We start from the raw sequence: 15,090 nt of genomic DNA on the forward strand, positions 1-15,090 counted from the left end.
ATTTTCTATCTGATTAGAGATAAATATAGAACGAAGAAAGCAAATTTACAATGCTTTTGAAGAGGAATAAAAATAAGCTTTTATTTTAAAAAGCATGCATGATTAAGTAGTCAATTATGTGGGTATTAAGTAAAAGTAAGATGTTTTTCTTAAAGAGACCATCTCTCAAGTGAAAGGGATATTTTTATAGAATAAATTGTAAATTACATAATGAAGTCCTTATCATTACATGATTACAATTTTTATTTATTTTTTATTTATTTTATTTTATTTTATTTTTTTTTTAAAGATTTCATGATAGCATAAAAGCAACCTAAAAAAACCCCTTTTTAACATTTTCCCCTCATCTCCCCTAAAACCTCCTCATCCCCTCTTCAATGGCGAAAACGGAGGGTCAGAACCCTAAATCATCAGGAGTTACATCCCTTAAAACACACTCCAATGTCTTTCGAAAAAGTGATCATCAAGACAAGAAGAAGAAAAAGCCTGGTTTCTTAGTAAGTTCAAAAGCAGAGTTAACGCGCAAAGAAAAACACAAGAAAAAAGCCAAATCAGGAGGGTTTGAATCCTTAAACTTAAGTTATAATGTCTATAAAGCAATCAAAAGAAAAGGATATACAGTTCCAACCCCAATTCAACGTAAAACTATGCCTATTATCTTTGCTGGGGCTGATGTTGTTGCTATGGCGCGTACTGGGTCTGGAAAAACTGCTGCTTTTCTTATCCCTATGCTTGAAAAATTGAAGCAGCATGTTCCTCAAGCTGGTGTTAGGGCTTTGATTTTGTCTCCTACCAGAGATTTGGCACTTCAGACTTTGAAGTTTACTCAGGAACTGGGTCGTTTTACAGGTTATATTTCTTTAATTTTGGGTTTTTTTTTTAACTAGGATTATAATGTGGTAAAGGAATAAGCTTTGATCATTGTATGAATTGAGGCATTTTTCATTTATGGTTTTAGTTTCTTAAAGTTTATTAATTTGTGTCTGCTCAGTGTTATTAATGTATTTTTGATATTATGGGGATATTGTTTTTTCATTTTTTGGATTGTTACCCTCATTTGAGTGATTCTATTTGAGGAGTAAGCTTTATCATTTTGTATTTGTGTTGATTTGATTGATTTTTTTATTCCAAAAGTTTGTTAATTTGAGAGTAGTTGGTATCTTGGAGGTGGTTTTGAATATGTTTCATGTTTTAGGGCATAATGTTGGTTAATAAAAAAATATGAAATGTATTTAACAATGCTGTGTTTGTATGTACGTATGTTTGTATAATTGTGTGCATTGATTAAAATGCTGGTGTTTTTACCTTATAAAATGAAAAGGGTTCGTTCTCTGTGAAACTGGTAAACGGAAGTATATTGTTTCCCCATTTGTTGGTGGAGGTTCTGTGATAAGCTATGGTTGCTAAAATGTTGTGTGATTTCTCTTACTATTAAAGAAAAGAGATGAAGCTGAATTATAGTGTTTTTTTAATAGTTTTAAGGGTCAACATGTATTGTGCATTACACTATTACTTCATGTAGAGTCGATTTTTTATTTGAGCATATATCTGACAGATTAATGTTGCAATTTATTCTCTTTGGAAAATTTCTGTCCAGATCTTCGTACGAGTCTTTTAGTTGGTGGGGATTCAATGGAAAGTCAGTTCGAAGATTTGGCTCAGAGTCCAGACATTATTATTGCCACACCGGGTAGACTGATGCATCATTTGTCTGAGGTGGATGATTTATCGCTTCGAACTGTGGAATATGTGGTCTTTGATGAAGCTGATTCATTGTTTGACATGGGTTTTGCCGAGCAATTGCATTCAATTCTGACTCAGTTGAGTGAGAGTCGGCAGACTTTGCTTTTTAGTGCTACTATGCCAAGTGCTTTGGAACAGTTTGCTCGGGCTGGTTTGCGGGATCCTCAGCTTGTACGCTTGGATGTGGAGAGTAAAATTAGTGCTGATTGTAAGCTCACCTTTTTCACCTTGAGGCCGGAAGAGAAACTTGCAGCCCTTGTGTATTTGGTAAGGGAAGTAATCAGGCCTGAGGAGCAAATGTTGATCTTTGTTTCCACTAAACACCATACAGAGTTCTTAAAATCATTGCTTGCACAAGAGGGTATTGAATCCGCTATATGCTATGGTGATATGGATCCAGAAGCTCGTAAAATCAACTTATCGAGGTTTCGATCAGGGAAAACGAGACTGCTAATTGTTACAGATGTTGCTTCTAGAGGCATTGACATTCCTTTGTTGGACAACGTAATTATTTGGGACTACCCTCCAAGACCTAAAATATTTGTACATCGTGTTGGTAGAGTTGCGAGGAATGGTCGCACTGGCACTGCTTACTCTCTCGTGACGTTTGAGGATATGCCTTACTTTTTGGACCTTCATCTATTTCTGTCGAAACCTTTTAGGCCTGCTCCGACAGAAGAGAAGCTTCTGAAAGATATGGATGGTGTTATGGCTGAGATTGATCTAGCTATGGCCAATGGAGTGACTGTGTATGGGCGGTTTCCTCAAACTGTTTTAGATCTTCTTCAAGATAAACTTAGGGATCTCATAGACTCATCTGCCGATTTAACTGCTTTACAAAAAACTTCAAGAAATGCATATCGTGAGTATTTAAAGACAAAGCCCTTGCCGTCAAAGCAATCAATTCGGAGAGTTAAGGACTTGCCTCGCGAAGGCTTGCACCCGATGTTTAAAGGGGTGTTAGGAGGCAATGAGCTAACCGCTTTAGCGTTCACTGAACGCTTAAAATCTTTTAGGTATGTTTGATTCTTTATTTTCACTTCCTCGATGCTAAATTAGCCATTTATTGTATTAATTTTCATTAGTTACATTTTGTTTTGATGTGGGCTTCTGAGGTTTAATTATTGGGCGTATGAGCTCATCAAGTGATTCATTTGGGTTTAAAATTGGTTTTAAATTTGTTTAGGAATAGGTTACAAGTCATTTTTACTAAATATATAAACTTAGAGTTGTATTTTCCACTCCGTGTGATTGAAATAATCTTTTGAGTTGAGTATTTGTGCTTGATTATTGTGGTCTTGATGAAATATAACCTCTTCTGAGTGTCCTTGAAATATCACTTACACCCTCATTTATTTCACACAACTTTAGGTCCATTATGTTCATATATGTTTAAATTTCTTAATCAAAGGTCAATAAGTTCATATTAGGATTTCCATGTTCAATTCATTAGAACAATAAGTTCAGCTTTGACCGTTTCTTTGTTTGCTTGCACACATTATTACTTTTCATTTCTTTATTATGTTGCTTCATTTAGCTGCATATCATTCCTTCATGCTGCCATTTTGATTAACCCTTCATATTTGCATTTGTTTTACTAACTCTTATTTTTTGTTCTCAGACCGAAGCAGACAATCTTGGAAGCTGAAGGTCATGCTGCCATGTCAAAGCATCTTAAAGTAATTTAAAGCTTATAGTTATTTTATATCTACCTACAATATCATTTTTTCTCTCATAGTTATATCACTATTTGTTTGTTCTTCTCTTGAAATCTTGTTGAACAAATCATTGGTGTTTTTGGTTGCAAATTCCGGTTGTATGTAAACTGCATTACATTTCTGTTCAATGAACTTTCTGTGCTCCGCTGGATTTATAGATTGGTCGATTTTATACTTTGATCAAAACTGAAAAGGGTTGATCGAAACTCGCATGAATAGCTAGAACCTTCAAATGTCGAGTCAGCATAATTTACTTAAATTCATTATTTACATCTTAAATTCTGAACCTTGTTTGTGATATCTAGGAAACCGCTACTTTTATTATATCTAAGAGGCTGAGATGTATTATCTTGCCAAAGTAAGGTTAAAACTACACTCTTGTTGATCTTTGTACTGACTATTTGGAAATTAGTTGGTGAAAATTTTCTCCTGTAGTGTCATTTATGGTTTGTTATGTTCTAAAAGTTGGGATTTGGTTGTCTTGAACGTATATGTTTAACAAGTTATTGTGTCTTTGTTTACCTTGGTCAATGTTTGTCTTAAAACTACATTCATTTGGTGATCCATTGATGCTAAAGAAATACTCTATCTACCTTTGAGAATCAAATATCAAAGTTTTCTTTGTAGTATCATCTATGTATTATTTTTCATGTTTAGAAAGTGAAGATGACGAAACCTTTGCAATATCATACTAGAGACTGTAAGTGAACTTTTCAAATGATTTCATTCATGGCAGGGTTCTTCTAGTCAATGGGTTGATGTGATGAAGAAGAAGAGGGAAGTTCATGAGCATATTATTAACCAGGTGCAACAGAAATCCTCCGCTGACAAGGAAGTTAAGGTAATTTTCTGAGGTTTAGATACAATGCTTCACACTCTGCGGTCTACAGTCTACACTACGGGATCTTATCAAATCGGGACAGTTATCAATGCCCTTTGTAGTTTGTAGTTTGCACTCTGTTGTTTTTTTTCATCTTTCCTATTTGATATTCTTTTTGGGGCTTCCATTATGTTCTATAAAAATGTGCTATAATTGAACGATTTCTGTTCAATTAATTTGGTATAAATAAATCTTATTTATGATCTTTTTTCAGATGCTTTGTCTATTTCATATGTAATCAATTGTTTATTTTTTTATACTGATGATTTGTGTGCATCCGGCCCTTAATTAAGTACTAGATTAAAAGCCAATAGTGGCTTCCATTGTTGTATGCGAAAGTATTTTTTATAAAGTTCATTTCCGAGTAAACTGCTCCCCACCCCCTAATCAAGCACTAGATTAAGAGACAATTACCTACCTTTTAATTGATGTAGGCATAAGAGTGTAAAAATCTTATCCTCTTATCTTTCCTAGGGAGGACGCTTTTTTGATAAGTGTAGTGTTGATTGTTTCTGTATATGCTTGTTATATTATTTTGATGGTATTCTCTCCTTTTGTAGGAATCCGAACCTGAGATAAATTTTGTCAAGACAACGAAGAAAAAAGGTTATATTCTGATCTTTTTTTTTTCTGCCTATTTATCTTTTTGCAATGAGTTCATGACATGTGTATGAGATTTTATGACTTGAGCTTCTCAGATTTCAAGTTGGGAAGTTATTGGAATATCCCACCTTTTCTATATCTTCTTTATAGAAACTTAAAATATTATGAGTTTGGAAGAACTTGAAATGTTTATTTAATATGATTTGCAACCTGTTAAACGATCAATTGCTTATTAATTCCACTAAAACATGCTGTAACGATGTTTGAACTTAGTATTGAAATGTTGGTGATTATAATATCATTGAGTAATTTATTCGATTCAAAGATAATTTAGTTGGGTGGAAGATTTTTTAGAACATGATTATAGAGTGGAGTGTTTAATTTTTTAATACTAAAAAGAAACTTGCAGTTTCTGTTGAAAGAATACTAGTTACCGGTAAAATTGGCTGTTGAGAGAGCACTTGTTAGTGGAGGTCATTCATGTCGTTGCCAAGGATGAAATTCGGTACGACTGTAAAAGGTAGGGCTGTGGGGATGGCTGGGGACCGACTATCAATAGTCATCGGTCACCATACACCAATGATGCATAGGTGCAAAGCATTACCGTGTTCTGACTGTATTTAAAGTTTTTGCGCCCATTATCGTAATCTGAACCACTACTGTGCACAATAATTGTTGCTTCAAACTTGTTGTGAAGGAGTTTCTTCATTTATAGTATTCCACAACCTATAATCTCAAGTCTTTTTATTTCAACACATAAAATTCATTGGGAAAAAAGAGAATATAAAGTAGCTAATATTTTTTTGAAATGACAGTAGGTTGTATTTTAAACACCAAAGATATACTTCCTCCGTTCTTATTTACTTGCACCAAAACTAACTTTTGCACTATTCATCATTTGAAGTATTTTGCATATAGCGACTATCATATGAAAAAAACTTAGTCATGTGGGATCTTGTTTTATTCATCTCGTCGCATATTTTCATAATATCAAATTTTTATAATATTTAATTATTTCTAGTTTTAGATATAAACAATTCGACCAAGCGCATTGGAATGCACAAAAAGTGTTTGGGTGCAAGTAAATAAGAACGGAGGAAATATGTATTTTGGGTGGTTTATGATGTGCTTTTTTTAGAAAGGCAAAAACTTTGTGAGCCCTTTGAAACTTGAACAAGAGTTGGGATTTTAAACTACCACTAAAATGTAACTAATTATGGGTTTTGGTTTATTTGGCTTAACTATTTTTTTTTTAAAAGCTTGTGGCTCTTGGTATCTTACCACTGACGGATGTTTGGTTACTAGAGATAATGATTAAGGGGGTATGTAACTAATTAAGTTTTTTAAAAGTATGAAAGTAGGAATCAAGACAAATGATAAGATCTAACTGATTACATTTTAGTTAATGCATTAGTAACCATTTGAAGTCAAATTTTTTATTTTTGAATAGTGTAAAAAGTCAATATGGTGTAAGCTTTAATACAAAGGTGGTATTAGACAGAGTTAAATAAAGTTTAGTATTTATTTCCAAAAATCTCTCATGTTTTGTTATGATATATGTCGCTGACTTCATATGTTGCGATTATGGCAATGGCATTGTTGATTGTTGTTGCTATTGGTGCTTCTTCAATCTTACCCTTCACACCTTTTTGTTTATCTTTTGACTTGCACTGTATAGATGTTCATTTTTCTTTTTGTTGTCATCTTTAGAAATATCAAATCTCAAAATGCATAGAACATAGGATGCATTTGCGGTCTAAGCAAAATAGCTTTATAGCTGTTATAAATTTAAGTTGAGTAATAATGTTTTTTAAAAGCAGGTGATGAAATACACCGAAAAGGATCCTAAACTGCTATTCTATTATTTTCCCCCTCTTTTGCACCCTTAGGACTCATTTCTATTCCCCATATGATTGTTGGGCTCCAATTTTCATTTTTCTATGAGGATATGACCATCTGACAATTTTCACATGTTTGTATCAGAAACTTCTGGTTCAAAAAGAAAAGCAGTGAGCTTCAAGAATGAGGAGTTTTTCATCAGTCCAGTGCCAACAAACCAGGTGCAGTTCTTCTTCCTTTGTAAAATGCTCATCACGCGGTCAATCTTTTGTTTGTTTCTCGGTATCCTCGAGTTTCAGCTGGCATACACATCTTATGTGGCCTGCTATCCCAAAAGTGAGTGTTCTTATATCTTTGTGAATTTGGGTGATTTGTGACTTTACTTTTGGTTTATATTTCAGTATTCGGAGGCTGGACTCTCAGTGCGAAGTGATGGCTTTGGAATGAATAGGTGTGTTTGTTGAAGAATAATTTTCGAGCTTCTTCTCTCCTACTTATTTGGTTTTGCTAATATTTCGAACACCACTAAGCTAAGAAATGCTTCAATTAAATTTATTTATGGAACGGAAATATTTGTATAGTGCTTTTTTATTTTCAGCTAATATTGCTAACACCACTAAGCTGGGAAATGCTTAAATTAACGTTATCAATGAAATGAATATATTTGTTTAGCTTCTTTTCTATTTCACCTTTGTCATGTTGATAGAAGAATCAATAATTTTTAATTATTTGAAATTTTCTCGAATTTGTGAGCAAGTATTAATTTTCATTTTTCGCATTCAGGCTTCAATCTAATGATGATACTTGTATAATGTGTCTACATCCTTATTATTTTATTATCCACATCTTATCTGTCAAAATTGAGAAAACTATACATTTTTTGATTTAAAAGAATGTCAATTTTTTATAGGTTGGATTCAGCTGTAATGGATTTAGTTGCAGATGATAAGGTGGGCATGCAGAAACAAAAAAATGTCTATCACTGGGATAAGGTACTTTGAAGCTTGAAGGTGGACTCTGATTATTACTTTTAGTGGAAGATGTTCCTTATATAACATATTTGTGAATTTGTTCCTCAGAAAAGCAAAAAGTATGTCAAGCTTAATAACGGCGATCGTGTAACTGCCAGTGGAAAGGTACATTGTCTTGTTCATTGTATGAATTTGCTGATTCTTGGGTTAATAAAATTTAGCTGTCTAGTGGTTTTTTTTCCTAGATAAATTAATCCCTCAGACAGTCCTTGTGTGCCCTATTATTTGGCAAGTTCTTAGCATGCCGATATGCTCATTTCTTATTTAAGAGTATCATAGCCTTTTTTACTTTTGTTGAATATTTCCTCGACTTTTGATCGTGAAAATGCCTTTGGGTGTTCAGCTTCTTCTTGGACACAATTTGCATCTTTTAGACTTTTTACAATTTAGAGTTTGTTGACCAAGCAATTAGTACAAGCACAACATTACATTTCCTCAATCCAACGTTACAAATCGTTTTGTGGACATCGCAATTTGAATTGGATTCTTTAAGCTTACGTGATTTTATGATGTATTTTCAAATGTCTATCACATTGTATACACTTTGTTCGATGTCTTTGCTCCGGTTCTAGTATATATTCATCTGTAAGTCTGTTTTGGTGCTGTATCTGTTAGGGCTGTCTAAGATCTTGGTGTCTGTAGAAAAGCATTGGTTTTGATTTGTTTGTTTGCGTATTTAATCATTTATTCGTGTACGTTATTGCATAGATTAAAACTGAAGGAGGGAAGAAAGTGAAGGCTAAAAAAACTGGTATTTACAAAAAATGGAAAGCAAGTACGCACAATAAAATTGCTAACAAAGGAGCTGATGATGGACACGTTGGAGTATCAGGCTCAGCAGGTATATGATAGAAGCCTACATGCTTGTAAATTAGTATATCTACTCTGAAATTTCTTGAATCTCATCTTGCCTTACCTATGTAATTTTTGTTGTCACCTTCATTTTTTAACCCGAATTAGGCATATTATTCGGACTCATATTTACCCGATTCCATTGATGCCCTTGACGGGTGTGCAGCAATTTGGTCATGTTTAGTACCATCATATTTAATTATGGATTCGAGTTAGACAGTGCCAATGCTCTTGTTTCTTGCAGTTGGTCGATTTAAGAGAGGATTCAAAGGACGATACCAACAACGATCCATTCCGAATGCACACGTGCCTTCAGAAATCAAAGACCTTGAACAAGTGCGTAAAGAGAGACAAAAGAAGGCAAGCCAGCAATCGGCAATGAAAAACAAAAAATCAAAACGGGGAAGCAAATTTGGTAAAAGCGGCAAGAAAAGAAAGGCCAAGTAGAAGCCATTGAAGTCGTAAATTATCGTACTTAACCTCTCGATTTTTTGACCTTACAAAGCGATCTTGTTATCAAAATGATACAGTTTAGTTTTATTATCTCTATTATTATGCCCCAAACTGGATACTTTTGAACATGCCCCTAATGGTGTATTATGAAAGGATTATTTTTACCAAAACAGTGTCTTTTTCTGTCTCATTCAATTTGCTACAAAATGATCTGGCAATTAACTTAAATTTGAATATGATGTAAGTTTTTTTCCCTTATGAATGCACTTTTTAAAGTCTTGTTACAAATTCAAAGAAACTTCAAAAATATATTATAACATACGTGATTTAAAATTCACGCAGATCAACATGAGTTAATAAAAAAAGTTATCTTAAAAACATCTCCCAAAACCTTGAGTTTCTCTAAACCAATAACCATCTACCTAAGACGAGAGACAAATCAAAACCCAAATCTAAAACTTCATGATCATGATGATACATTCACAGTTCACACTAACACCTATAAATAAAAATAAAAGGAAAGTGTAAATTATTATTTTTATTTTAAATTGTCCTTTTCGTTTTGGCATCATTTCTTTTTTCTAGATAACGATCATTACGATCTCTTAAAAACAACTCACTTTTTATTACTACTATCAAATATTTATTTTTTCTTTAAAACGAGCAATTATTTTTCATAAAAAAATAGTTTTTTTTTTATTTTGCATCATTTTTCATTAGACAACGACCACCACTTTCTTTTAAAAACAACTTGCTTTTTCTTTTGCTATTATCAAATACTTCCTCGATTTTTTTTTTCAAACGTCCTATTTGCTTTTTTCACGTTTATCAATACACTAATTTAATCTTTAATATCTCTTATTATACATAATAAAAAATTATAAAAAATAGGTATTAATATACCATATGTTGAGATGAATTAAACAAAATCTCATTCGACAATGTTTTAATTTATAAATTAAAAATAAATTACAAATTAAGAATAAATTACAAATTAAGAGTGATTGATGAATAGTACTAGAAAAAAACATGATGTTTATAAAGAAACAGAGGGAGCATTTATAAACACAACTCACTTTATATATATATATATATATATATATATATATATATATATATATATATATATATATATATATATATATATATATATATATATATATATATATATATGTATAATGAGGGGGGAGTGGGGACCTATCTCATGATAAGCGCCACACTTTGATCAAAGCTTTTGGCGCTTTAAAAAATACTGTTTATTGCCCGGGAAAAAGCGTTACTACACTTTTATTTCTTTATTCTATCTTTCAGTTCTGGAAAGTTGATTGCTACTCGTGATCAGTTTTACTCTTACAACAACAACTCTACTTTCTTTTTGCTCTTCACTATACTACATTATTCTTGTTTTTGGGATCTTAACATTAATTTTCCTTAATCGAATTACATTATTATTCGATCCAAATGGTTAAGGAAACTGAATTCTATGATGTTCTTGGTGTTTCCCCTTCTGCTTCTGATGATGAAATTCGAAAAGCTTACTATCTTAAGGTTCTACCTACTTTCCTTTTGTGTTTTTCTAAACAAATAAATAATCTTTTTCTGTTTCTCTTGCCTATGGCGTGTACTCTGTTGAAAAAATTATCATGTTTCTAAACAAAGTTATCATACGATGATAGATAGAAGCATTCATTCGGGTTATCGGGTTGATTTAAAGTCGGGTCTTGTGTCCAGATTGGTTTTTACATAATAGTAAATCAACTTTTAAGTAGGGTCAAATCGGATTCGGTTATAAGGTCTGGTGAATATGAGTCATCGAAACTATTTTGAACATATGGGATCTTTGCTTATGAATTCTTGCTTTTTCATGTTCTTTTTGTTTTTGTTGAATATATGTAGGCAAGAAAAGTTCACCCTGACAAAAATCCTAATGATCCTCAAGCTGCTGAAAGGTTTCAGGTAATAATAGTGTATGTTTAGATTATCAGGTGTTTGACAAAACAATTTATTAGACAATTTTAGCATACAAATAGCTGGTTGGTTGATCAAATCATCAAATTATTTAATGCTATTTTAATAGATCAGCTGGTTGAAAACTTGTTTTTATGAATCAACTAATCTGCAATTAGCTCCTCCTCCCACTAGAGTCCAAAATCAGCTAGTCAAATCAGTTAATGATTACCTATCAATTGTTTATTTTGATAAGATTATTAGTTGTAAATTTATTGATGAAATGTTATTGGTAATGATATTAAGATACTAGGTGAAGCTTATCAAGTTTTAAGTGATCCAGTGCAACGAGATGCATATGATCGAAATGGAAAGTACAGTATATCAAAGTAAGTTCCTCTTTGATATTATAGTACATTTGATCACTTAATTCTCAAGTTTTGTAAGATCATCATGGTTGAGATGTTTGATTGTGGTGGTTGGCTTTAACTGAACTCAAACTTTATTATTTTTGATAGATTTAGACCTATAAAGCGAAAATATTAGACCCGAACTTAAACCAATAAGGTCTAATGAATCTAGAGTCAAAATAGATCTTCCTATTGGGATGGCTTATCCCACATCGACAAAGTAAAAATGATGTGCACACTTTAAAAGTTATTGAAGCCTTTCTTCCTATTGTCATATACTTTTGGGATGACATATATTTCCTTAACTTATGAAGTGTTGTGTTTCTTCTCATACAATAAGTCCAGGTCAATTTAACACTTTTCTTATTGAACATTTGTACATTTTCAAGTCTAAAACAAGTCTCAAAAGGTCATTGGTCTAGATTTGCAGGTCAAGTCTTGGTTGGATAAAGATCATTGGATTAAGCCTAGGTCAGAAAATATCAAATCAAGACTCGGACCTTATTACTTTTTATTGGACTCAAGCTCAAAACGGTTCCAAAATATGAGACCCATATATTGGGATCGAGTCTGATATGGTCGAATCATATCCTGAGCTCACAACCATCCCCAATCTATGTTGATGGCTGAACAGATCATTTTGCTGGAAATGAATACTTAAGTGAAGATGTCATGAGTTCTCTTATATGACTATGGACCCTGATTGAATGAAGTATACTTTTATCTTATAGGGAATCCATGCTCGATCCAACAGCAGTATTTGCCCTGCTATTCGGAAGTGAGCTTTTCGAGGACTACATAGGACATCTAGCTGTTGCATCGATGGCTTCATCCGCGTCAATAAGTGAACATGATAATCCCGAAAGGATTAATGAAAAGTTAAAGGCAAGTATCATATGTTGTACAGGCAGTATAGATAGAGGAGCAGCGTAGTCTTCTAACAAGCAAATAAATGTAATGCAGGCAGTACAGAAAGAAAGGGAAGAAAAACTGGCAGGGAAACTGAAGGATTTTCTTAACCAATATGTACAAGGTGATACCAAAGGATTCTTACAGCGAGCTCAAAGTGAGGCCAAACGTCTTGCTAATGCAGGTAATCGTAAGAGCGGATCAGCCTAGAATATGAAACACATATTTTTCCAACTTTTTTCATTTTGTTGCATGGAATACTGGGTGTATTTGAAAAATGACTTTTGATTGACTTTTTGTTTGGTCAAAGTTGAAAAACCGACATTTAAGCTAATGCAGGTAATCGACTAATCGTAAGAGTGGATCAAGCTTGATATGAAACACAAAAAAGAGAATTGCCCTTATTTTTCCAACTTTTTTTTTTATTTTGTTGAAGGGAATACTGGTGTGTTTGGAAAATGACTATTTATTGGCTTTTTAGTTGGTCAAATAGTTGACTTTTAAGCCAGTTGAAAAGCCGACTTTTAAGCTAAAACCAAAATTCTGCCGACTTTTATCTTTTTGGCGCACTTTTCAAATGAACTGTCAATATCTCCGTAACAACTGGCTTAAACAGCAGGCTCAAATAGTTGGAAGATCAGCCGATACTTCTAGCTGGTCAAACCAACTAACAACTGCAGCCAACAATCATTTGCCTAATGCACCCACCATGTAAGATACACTGTTGACATCCAATTTGTTGCATTTATGTGCACAAAAGTAAACACATTCTTATTATCATATAGGGTACAACTTTAACCGAATCCTGCTTGTTCTAGATTTTGTTTTCATGGTACAATTTCACAAGACTACGAACACAATTAGATAGATGTTTTTCTCAAGTACGCTGTTCTTTGGCTCTTTGCTATGCCCGTTTAGTTGTTTTCCCTTCAAATTTGGCGTTTATACTTGATCGACCAAGTTCCATTTTTGATGATAGAAGTTGTAAATTTCTTCACTGTTATGGTAGTATGTATCGTAACATCTTAATCCGCTGCTGACTACAGCTTTTGGAACCGAAATCCTAAACACCATAGGATATGTGTACACAAGACAGGCTGCGCTTGAGCTTGGAAAAAAGACCATGTACCTTGGAATGCCCTTCCTGGCCGAATGGGTGCGTAATAAAGGCCACATTTGGAAATCTCAGATCACTGCAGCTAAAGGTATATTTCTACATCAAGACTTTGCCTTAGGCAGCACTCATTGGAATGATGATGATGACGTTCGTTTTAGCTTAATGAACTCGTAATGTTCATGAACAGGTGCTTTTCAGCTGCTTCAACTGCAAGAAGATGTACGCCGCCAGTTTAAAATGGATGGTAGTGGCCCTGCAAATGACTTTGAATCTCATATACAACTCAACAAAGACATACTTATGAGCTCATTGTGGAAGTTGAATGTTGTTGATATAGAAATGACTCTATTACATGTTTGCCAAATGGTCAGTATCTGATAATAAACTAGTTTCATCTAGGCGTACGAGTTACAGGGGGGTGTCAGACAATTTTCGCTTATTTAGGTACAAATAGATGGTTGGGTGGTCACTGGTCAAACCCTCCAAAATGCAAATGTTCGGTAAATCAACTGGTCAAATCAGACATTAGTTAATCAATTCAGTCACTCCAATTGTTTATCAGTTATCGGTTTTATCCTAGTTTATCTGAGGGTGATGGCTCTTGAATCAACGTGCAGGTACTACAGGAAAAGAACGTCAAGAAAGAAGAACTCAAAGTTCGCGCTTTAGCCCTTAAATTACTCGGGAAAATCTTTCAGGTTCAACATTCACCCATAAAAAAATCCGATTTCATGAGTAATAAAACTTGTTCAGTTTCTCCTGTTGCATTGTCTGCTAACATTGTGATCTGTGTTTGTTGATCAGAGGGAAAAACTGGCTCAAGAATCTGATTCATCTAAGAAGAAAACAATAGCAGACATAAGTGATGATGACAGTGATTCAGATGGCAGTTCTGAAGAGGATTCATCTCGTATGCTAAGCTATCGTACTCCTATGTTAAGTCAGGCACGTTCCATAAGCTTCGATGCTGTCATATTTTTCGATGTTTCCCACGAACACACACACACATACATACCTACATACATAAATATTTGATTGCATAAGATATATACGTGAATCTTGCCTCTTTTTTCCATTACAGGGAATCGGGAGGCTATTCAGATGTCTATGCAACCCCGCGTTTGATGTAGATGACGATGAGATTGTGTACCGGGGAAAATGAGTCTGCACAACCAATACGAAAGTGATATATGTACCAAAAGAAAGCTAGAGCCTTTATTTGCTTGCATATAGTTACCCAAAAGTTGATGGTTTTTTCCCCAAAACATATTTATTTGATCTTTATATGGCATCTTCAAAAAAGAAGATGCTAGCCATATATTATATTGTAAGTGTTCAACCTGTTGTTTTGAATAGATCTTCCTCTACAATTTGTCCTCTCATTAGTTGACTGTCAAAAGAATTATAGTCTGTTAAGTGATCAACTCAACTAAAAGCTTAAGCTGTTGGTTGACATGCCCCGTCACATTGAAGCCCTTTGGGCTAGTAGTATAGATGTAGCACAGACACTCCTCATACTCGGCGGCTTTTGATACCATATCAAGTAACCAACTCAACCAATAAACTTAAGCTTATGATTGAAGCCCCA

The 15,090-nt window shown here is 33.7% G+C and overlaps 2 protein-coding genes across 3 annotated transcripts; both read left to right on the top strand.

Moving 5' to 3' along the window:
* The first annotated feature begins 307 nt into the window (after positions 1-307).
* On the top strand, positions 308-9,289 carry LOC130810425 (putative DEAD-box ATP-dependent RNA helicase 29). The gene is made up of 11 exons (XM_057676480.1): positions 308-849; positions 1,598-2,759; positions 3,365-3,422; positions 4,198-4,302; positions 4,902-4,947; positions 6,928-7,004; positions 7,185-7,234; positions 7,694-7,775; positions 7,863-7,919; positions 8,523-8,655; positions 8,911-9,289. Exons 1-11 carry the CDS (start codon positions 378-380, stop codon positions 9,111-9,113), a joined length of 2,445 nt encoding a protein of 814 aa, XP_057532463.1. The 5' UTR covers positions 308-377; the 3' UTR covers positions 9,114-9,289.
* Positions 9,290-10,434: 1,145 nt separating this feature from the next.
* LOC130810350 (chaperone protein dnaJ 10) lies at positions 10,435-14,884 on the top strand. Of its 2 annotated transcripts, none has more exons than XM_057676372.1 (10): positions 10,435-10,667; positions 11,016-11,075; positions 11,373-11,455; positions 12,208-12,365; positions 12,444-12,569; positions 13,462-13,590; positions 13,690-13,868; positions 14,120-14,200; positions 14,307-14,447; positions 14,584-14,884. In XM_057676372.1, exons 1-10 carry the CDS (start codon positions 10,581-10,583, stop codon positions 14,662-14,664), a joined length of 1,125 nt encoding a protein of 374 aa, XP_057532355.1. In that variant the 5' UTR covers positions 10,435-10,580; the 3' UTR covers positions 14,665-14,884. The 2 variants fall into 2 exon arrangements, with proteins under 2 accessions (XP_057532355.1, XP_057532354.1); XM_057676371.1 differs by having other exon boundaries at positions 10,437-10,667; positions 13,432-13,590.
* The last annotated feature ends 206 nt before the right edge of the window (positions 14,885-15,090 follow it).

The sequence above is a fragment of the Amaranthus tricolor genome, chromosome 4 (assembly GCF_026212465.1).
Source record: "Amaranthus tricolor cultivar Red isolate AtriRed21 chromosome 4, ASM2621246v1, whole genome shotgun sequence".
Taxonomy (NCBI): domain Eukaryota; kingdom Viridiplantae; phylum Streptophyta; class Magnoliopsida; order Caryophyllales; family Amaranthaceae; genus Amaranthus; species Amaranthus tricolor.

Excerpts from the sequence above, each read along its gene's own strand:
- LOC130810425 (XM_057676480.1), top strand. The coding sequence starts at position 378 with ATGGCGAAAACGGAGGGTCAGAACCCTAAATCATCAGGAGTTACATCC. Across the intron at positions 850-1,597 it reads GGAACTGGGTCGTTTTACAG|ATCTTCGTACGAGTCTTTTA; the intron begins GTTATATTTCTT and ends ATTTCTGTCCAG. Across the intron at positions 7,005-7,184 it reads GTCCAGTGCCAACAAACCAG|TATTCGGAGGCTGGACTCTC; the intron begins GTGCAGTTCTTC and ends TTTATATTTCAG.
- LOC130810350 (XM_057676371.1), top strand. The coding sequence starts at position 10,581 with ATGGTTAAGGAAACTGAATTCTATGATGTTCTTGGTGTTTCCCCTTCT. Across the intron at positions 11,456-12,207 it reads GGAAAGTACAGTATATCAAA|GGAATCCATGCTCGATCCAA; the intron begins GTAAGTTCCTCT and ends TTTATCTTATAG. Across the intron at positions 14,448-14,583 it reads GTACTCCTATGTTAAGTCAG|GGAATCGGGAGGCTATTCAG; the intron begins GCACGTTCCATA and ends TTTCCATTACAG.